Genomic DNA, 8,221 nt, shown 5'->3' on the forward strand with positions numbered 1-8,221 from the left:
ACCTACTAAGCACATATCCCTATATTAATTGATTTTTCTTCTGGTGGTGGTAGGGGAAAATCAGCTTCCCAAAATGTCAGTCAGTGCTAACTTTTAAAACTTAAAAGCAAACAGATTAGCAAGAGTCCCCCTGGATAGTAACTAAGTTATCTATTAGGCTTTCCTGGGCAGTCAATCATTCTGGCAACACAAACATAAAGCCAAGTAGGCCTGGATTTCTACATACCTTCTTCTAAAGTACTTTTCAGTTACAATTTTAGACTAGAGGGAAAAAAAGTTCTGGCTGTCTTGTGCTTTTTAAAGCTTCAAATATCTTGCAAGTATTAGAATTTAAAACCCTGAAAAGTATTCACTTAAACACATTCCCATCAGCATTACCAACAACGCTCCATTATCCATCATTTTGGTACTGTCTCCAGATGATTTTTAACCCCCTCCTGACTTCTCCCTAGCAACAAGGACTTGGAGACCATCTTTACCCTGCATGCCCCCATTACTTGGTTGTGCTTAAGGAATTGTAATTACAGTGATCCTTCCTTTAAAACATCCTCCAAGCACAAAGCCTTTTTGTATGATTAGGGGTGAGGGGGGCACCTTCCAGGCTCCACAACAAAGGGTGGGTGGTGGCAACATAAGAAGCAAGGAAAGAAGAGGAGCTGGGGCCATTCTGGTAGCCCTCGGGTCTGGTTCAATATTGTTTGAGGGATTTTACTCATGGGTGTCCAGCCCAAAGGTTCTGCAAAGCCTCTATACCCCTCCCATGAAGAGAGTAAAGGACAGGGCCTGTCATGACAGACAGATCACCACCAAGCCCAGAAGGAAGCATGAAAAGCAGGAGAAAAGAAAGCTGTGGCTGAAATATCCTCTTCTGTGCTGTTCTCGGTACTTCAGGTAATGAAGTCTCTGACAGTGACGCCATCATCCCATTAATCACTGGTGACCACCCAATAAGTGCTCATTCAAACATGTATTCAGGCATCAACAGAAATCTACACAAGAAGACAAATCTATTAAAATGAAAAAAAAAAAAAAAAAAAAGGTAGCCCAAAAGCCAAACAAAAATATTTTTGTTAATTATGAGTCCTATCTCCTAATTGCAAAAGTGATTATGAAATAATGCCCACCCTACTACTTCAGTCTAAGTCTTCAAAACCACTCACTTTCCAGCTCTGTAACAATAACACAGACTTTAACTGAAGATCAGTGAGCACCATCTGCAAACATTGAAATCAAAGATGCTGAGGCAGAACAGATACTGACAGGTAACTTTCGACTCAAGGAATATCCCAGAAGCACTACAAAATATTCTATTACTTGACTGCTTGTAGCTCTCTCTTCCATGTATGTATTTCTTCCTCTTTATCACTTCTTCCTTTCTATCAACAGGGTCAAATGGTCATATCAAAACTTATACACTCTCCCTCATTTGTATGCGTATTTTATCATAAAAGCAGACAATGCAGTGATAGCCTTCCATGACTGGAAGGAGCTGCTGTTAAAGGCTAACACAATAATCCCACCATTCTCCTCCATCTGCCCAACATCACTCTGGTTAACTGCCAAAGCAGTCCCTAGAATAGCACTAATATCCATTTAAAATAAAAACAGGGGAAAAAAAAACCTGAAACTGCTTCGGGTAAGAATTGTTTATTCTCCTTGTATGGACAGAAGACTACTTTTATTAAACATTTTCGGTTTTATTTGCATACATTTTTTAAAAAAAATTTTAAGACAGCAGCAAAAGCACAATGGTACCCTCTATCCATTACCCTCAATCACGTTTAAAAATAATAATAAAAACAGCAACAGAAACCATTTCAAATTGTACCTCTTGAGCCCGCAGAACAGCACTCTTCCATGACAACTGCTCTGAAAAACACACTGCCATTATTTGCAGAAGCAGTAGGAAGTCCAGTCTGGTCCTTGGTTCAGCACTCCCCCTTCCTCTCCAAGAAAAAATGAAACAGCAGGAAACGTAAACAACCACTTAATGGAAAATACAAATGGGTAAATATTTTCCAAACTGGCTAAAAAGCCTCAGGTCCTAAGAAATTCAGGAATGCTAGTGTAGACAGAAATAGGAAGAGAAAAAAATAGCACTGAATTTCCCCCTCAAAATGAGCACTATATGAATGCAAGAGCAAATGTGGCACACAGCTACTTTCTCTCCTTCGCTTACCAGATGCTTCTGTCTTTTCAATGACTTCTCATTGTCTTTCCATAAATAATGGTATTTTTCAAATTGTTTATTCTGTACACATTTCTCTACACCCATAACAAATTTTACAATTTTGAGCTGAACTCTTTGGTTCAACTGAGCTTGGTAATGAAGAGGCAGGGGTAAGTCCCTTCCCATGAGAAGCTCACAAGAAGAAAACTCTTGCGGAGAGCCAGGACCAACAGTGACCAGCCCTATCCGCAGAGCCTGTGATGAGTATAGACAGATAACAGCTTGAACAACAGTCCAAAGCCACAGGGCCATGCTAGTTCAAAGAGCACCTTTATGAGGATCAGAAAAGGCTGTCCAACTACGGGGACACAGTTCCACACATGGCATCTTGGTAAGTGGAGCACAAAATGGGTTTGTACTCCCACTTGAAGAACAAAACAAGTGTCCTGGGCTGAGCATAAGTTATACAACCCTGTATCAGCAGCCCTACAAAAGTGTACCTGGGGCAAAACTGCACCTCTAAAATAGGTTTCCAGAAAAAAGAACTTCACCAATGGCAAACAGGCATTTCACATATTTCATCACCAGAAATCTTCACACGGTAATATAAATTCATTCATAAACTTATTAGGACTAGAGGAAAAGGGTCTAGAAAGAAGGAAAAGTAGCAAATTTGGGAGAAAGGAAACTCTTCTGTCTAGAGCAATAATGAGTTGTTCCTAAAGCCCCTAATCTTTGACTACAGGTTCAAATAACTGAACTTTAAAATGCATGTGCTAAGTTAAAACACTCAATCACTATCATCTACAGAGAAAGGCAAGATCACATACATTTACCTCTAGGGGCTTACTTTCTCCAATTTGCTAGTTTTCCTTCTCAGTCAGACACTATTTTTCCTCTACACTAACTATAAAACTATATATAGTGATACGTGTGGTTAAAGTTTGTAAAACCCGATAAAGAGCCCTAGTAGGTGGTGGACCTCTTGGATACCTGCATGAAAGTAAGAGGAATAGACAACCCAGATTATGAAGGGTTTAACATCCAATGGCTTCCAACCCTATCATTCTTTTATGCCCTGCAAAAGAGCTAAATATCTCATGGGTCCAAATTAGTCCCAGTCATGCAGGAGCAGCAACAGAAGGCAGTCCAGGGGACAGGCTGGGCAAAGCTGAGAAGGACCACAGCCTAGAGTTAAAAGAAAGCTAAGGCAGTGGTCTCCAACTCCAGTGTGCATCAGAATCTACAAGGGAACATGTTCAGAATCAGATTTCTGGGTCCCTCCCTACATCTGATGGATGAAAATGTCCTGGCACACTCATATTTTGACAAAGCTCAAACTGCTGACCTAGGTCTACCAGAAAGTTTAGAAAGACTGGGAAATCCTCCACGTGCCTTATCAGCTGTTACAAAATAAAAGTCATCCATCACAAAACTAGGCTTTGCAGGTCAAAAAGGGGTGAGAAAAAGATCACCAGCCAGCATGCCTAACCAGCTGTGCAGGGCTGGAGCCTGCAGCCAGACTTTCATTATTATGGCACAAAACCCCTGTGCTATGTAAACAAGAAATTGTTTTGCATGTGAGAAATATTTCAAACATCTGAAAAAAATTTAAAACAATAAAATGAATTTCCCTGTATCCTACATTAAAGATAAGCAAATCTTAATTTGCAATTGTCTGATTGAGATTTAATAACAGAATACTAGATATAATTAAAGCCCTCTGTGTGTCCCTCTGTGTACTGACCAATTCCATTCCTCATCCACTCTTACGAGATAACCACTTCTCTGAATTTGGTGTTGCTACCATGAATGTTTTTATACTATTACTACATATGTACACACATACAGGGGGCTTCCCAGATGGCTCAGTGATAAAGAATCCGCTTGCCAATGCAAAAGACACAGGTTCAATTCTTGGTTCGGGAAGATCCCCTGGAGGAGGACATGGCAACTCACTCTAGTATTTCTCCCATGGACAGAGCAGCCCGGCAGGCTGCAGTCCATGGGGTCATAGAGTTGGATACGACTGAGCACACACAGACACAGAAAATATTACTGTGTATGTTTTCAGGTTTTATGCAAGTGGAAACATTCTCTAATAACTCTTCTGTTACTTGCTCACCCACCCCATATTATGTTAAGATTCAACCATTTTAATGCATGCAGCTACAGTTTATTTTTCACAGTGCTATAATACTCAATTGTGTGGGACTATCTTAACAATTTATGTATTTCCCTGTTGGTGGACATTTAAGCAGCAATGAACATTCTTGTACTTATTTTCTTGGACAAGTGTGCAAAGATTTCTTAAAGTATATACCCAAAAATGGGCATTTTAGGTAAATAAGTTTGTCTGCCCTCCTTCAACCAGACATCATGTTACTCTCCTGATGGCTGTATTTATTTACATTCCCACTAGCAGTATATAGATGATTTCCTCACAATCTCACTAATACTTGATTATCATAGCATTTAATTTTTGCCAATCTGATAAGTGTGAAATGGCATCTCAATGATGTTTCAATTTACATTTCCCTGATTTTAAGTTTTTGACAAGTAAATTTTCATGCTCTTATGTTATCTGTCAAATAGGTTTTTCTCAGTTTTCTAAAAAAAAATGTAACCATCTTTTCTGAACCAGGGGAGCTGTTCCCAAAGAACCTTGCCAACAGCCACCACAACTGGAAAGCTGAGGTGCAGGAGGGCAGCAAGAAAACAGCTGACTTAAACAAGGAATCATCCTGGACAAAGGGCCCTAATTAACGCATTTGCTAATTAGTCTTTCTCTACACTCTTTTGTCAAGCCTTACTTCCATGACAATACTATGGGCCTGCCTTAGAAGCCGACAGAGAATGGGGGTGGGGAGCAGAACAGCTAAAACATTTATGTAAAAGTACTTAAAACAGTCTTTATACAAAGAAAATGAAGTGATTGCCTACCAATACCTATTACTCAACCCTTTAAGACACCATCCTCCTCTAACAGACTCCTTTCAAGCTCTATATCTTTGGCTCCCTCTCTGAAACAGTCCCATCTTTTTCTCGACACTAGACACTGTCTCCCTCCCTTCAGCAACCCTTTTATTTCCCTTCCCCCACAATGACAAAATACCCTCTCCTTTTCCCCCATTCCACAGCTTCTATTTTCTCGCTCCACGGGACCCTCCTCTATCTTTGTCACCTCTAGAACCCCAAGTTCCTTTCCAAGATGTATCTACAATAAAAACAACCCACTCGAAAGAGAAACGGGAATCCCAAGGGGTACACGGCCCTGTTCCATACCAGGCAGGCGGGTGTGACTAGTCCCGACCCTCTCACTTCCTTCCCCCTTTCATGCCCAGGACAGCTGTTCTTTCTCTGAGGGTTACCCAAGTGTGACAGGTCCAGACCACCAGGGAAAACCTCACTTGGTTTTTCTGTAGCAGAAACGCCTTTACGAGGGTCATATATACACTTGTTTGGGGCATGAACGAAACTCGGGCCGTTTCATGGAAAAGACACCTTACGAGCCTCTCCACAAAAGCAAGCAGGCCTCCCTCCTATTAATTCCAGCTGGACTGGTTTAATCTGTGCAGTGGTGGGGAAGGTGGCCTGGCAGAGACCAAATGGTCCCCGCGATTAGAAGTTTCCGAAGCTCTGACCCACTCACTCAAGAAAGCCCTCTTCCCCGAGAGCACCACCTCACAGGAGTCTCTCCTCCTGCGGATCCCCAAATCGACTCCCCAGCACACCACCAAGCCCCCAAATCCGCCGCCGCTCCGCCGTCCCAGCCCGCAACAGATGCTTCCTCCTAAACTAGCCCCAAAACGCCGGGTGGGCGTGCCTGGGGACGGGCCTAGCGCCCCCTCCTCCGCGATCAATCTCAGTTCTTCGGAACTGGGGGCTCTTCCTCCTTCCAGCGCCCCCTACTCGGGGCCCGGGCCAGCCCAGAGTGGCCCTGGGTCCCAGCCAGGCTACGACTCTCGCCGGCTATGTGACCTTGGGCAAGTCACTTCCCCCAGTAAGCCTCAGTTTCCTCCTCCGCCCAGCGGAGACCTGGAGAGGTCCTGCCCTGCCCACTCTTGGGGGAGCGGGGGGGAGGAAGGGGGCGGTTAGCAACTGGGTGGGAAAACGCTTTGTGAGCCGCTCGGCACAGCGAGGACGCAAGACTCCCAGGGGCTCCGGGGCCGGACAAACCTGACCCGGACAACGCTCCACCCACTCCGTGGGGCCGGGCGGCTGGACCGCACGCCTCTGCCCACCCCCATCCCCGGGATCAACCCACGCCCCTCCCCGCCTGGCCCGCTCCTGGACCCCGTACCTGCTCCCGGGGCTCGGCCGCAGGCGCCGCCACCCTGGGCGCCCGGCCGGAGAGGCCCGTGGCCCGGAGGGCTGAGGCGGCCGGCGGCAGGGGGCTCGAGCCGGGGCGGCGGGGCGCGCAGGCGGCGCGGGGGCCCGAGCTCGGCGGGGCCCGGCCTGGGAGACGACGACTGAGGCTGGAAGTGCGCGGCGGCCGCGGCTGCTGAGGCGGCGGCGGCGGCGACCGCGGCGGCGGCGCTTCCGCTCATGGCGGGGCCGCGGGCAGCGGCTCCGGCTGCGACTCGACTCCGGCGCGGCAGGCACTGGCTGGGCCCCGGCCGGCAGCAGCAGTGGCGGTGGCGGCGACAGAGGCGGCTCCCGGAGGGGGAGGAGGAGGAGCCGGGAAGCGGCAGCGGCGGCGGAGGGGGCGGGGACGCGGAGGGGGGGCGGGGACGCAGCGCCGCAGCAGCCAATGGGCGGCGGGCTCCTCCGCAGACCTAGGCTCCGGGTCTGGGCGGGCGGCACCGTGGGGCATCCTCTGCCGCTGCCGCTCGGTGAGGCGGGGAGGCTGAGGGCCGCCTGCCGGGAGAGCCCAGCTTCGGGGGCTGCTCCGCCCCCGGTCCGCCTCCGGGGCGCGGCTGCGGGCCTCCGGGGCCAGGCCTCCAGCGACCCAGGCCCGGGTGCACCTGGGCTCCGTCGCGGCTGCCTCTGGCGCCGGCACTGGCTCCTGCGAGTTTGCCCGGGGCTTGGCCCGGGTAGCTGCTGCCCGCCAGCGCTCCCGCCCGTAGGCTCCCATTCCATGGGTTGTGCCGCCTTGGCCTCCTTCCTCCACCTCTTCCCACACTAGAGCACAGCCTCCTCTCCTCTCCCTCTCTTGGCTGTTTTCTCAAAGTTTTTCCTTTTCAGACACTTAGGACAGAAACTCTCCCTTCTCTTCTTGGGCTGTATCTCAGTGATGAATCAATCCCTGCGGACCCAGAGAGGGTAACAGACGCAGAAACGAAACGGATGGAGGTGTGCTGCCTTCTTTGAATCTAGAGACCCATCTTGAATTATGAGCAGAAGCCAAAAATCTGGCTCAGCCCTGGCCCCTCGCCCCTTTTCTGACTTTCTCTTCCTCTTTCCTACTTTAAACGCCCTTGTTGTTAAAAGACTTGCAGGAAGCCATCCAACTCGGCTGGGCCTAGTCTCAAAAGGAGAGGCTGTGCGGTGCAGAAAGGCTTTTGAGTTGTGCTGAGAGCTTTTTTTATTAGAGAAGAATTCCGCAGATTCATGCCCCCTTGCTCCCTCCTCTTCTTGGATGTGATGTTAGTTACTGAACCCATTTTCCTTTCATGTTTCTCTGACTTTCATATCAAAGCCATAGGGGAGCAAAATAATCTCAGTCATGTACTAGAAGTGCCTCTAAGTACAGCCATTTGGGTGAGGGTGCAACTAAACTGCTGAATAGATCATTTCTGTATTGTCCTCGGCCTTTCCTCACATGCAGCCACCAACTGGGGACTGAGCAGGGAGAGAGAGAGCTGCAAGTTGACAAGGCACAGTGCTACAGTGGCGGCTGGCTGGGTGAGAGAAGTGCAGATGAATCTTTGGCAACAGGCATTTTGAATTCCACCCTAACACTTAATGAAGTGTGTGATCTTTTCATTTATACAATCATGACCAATGCTAGACTCTAAAGCCCTAACGATAAACATACAGTCCAGGCCTTTAAAGAGTCTACAGTCTCCTTGGAGGTTGATGAGACACATTCTTAAAAGTAAAGAATGT

At 47.6% G+C, this 8,221-nt stretch overlaps 1 protein-coding gene across 5 annotated transcripts in view; it reads right to left on the bottom strand.

Annotated features, from left to right (window-relative positions):
• RNF38 (ring finger protein 38) overlaps positions 1–6,745 on the bottom strand; it is a 121,263-nt gene extending 114,518 nt beyond the window's left edge. For 2 of the 5 annotated variants that reach the window (XM_045165087.1, XM_045165085.1), the window contains exon 1: positions 6,474–6,729. In XM_045165087.1, the coding sequence (XP_045021022.1) occupies positions 6,474–6,720 (247 nt within the window). In that variant the 5' untranslated portion in view covers positions 6,721–6,729. Of the gene's footprint in view, positions 1–6,473 lie in introns of all 5 variants that reach the window. The other 3 variants (XM_045165089.1, XM_045165088.1, XM_045165086.1) reach the window with 3 other exon arrangements.
• Positions 6,746–8,221: the final 1,476 nt, after the last annotated feature.

Source organism: Bubalus bubalis, chromosome 3 (assembly GCF_019923935.1).
Source record: "Bubalus bubalis isolate 160015118507 breed Murrah chromosome 3, NDDB_SH_1, whole genome shotgun sequence".
NCBI lineage: Eukaryota > Metazoa > Chordata > Mammalia > Artiodactyla > Bovidae > Bubalus > Bubalus bubalis.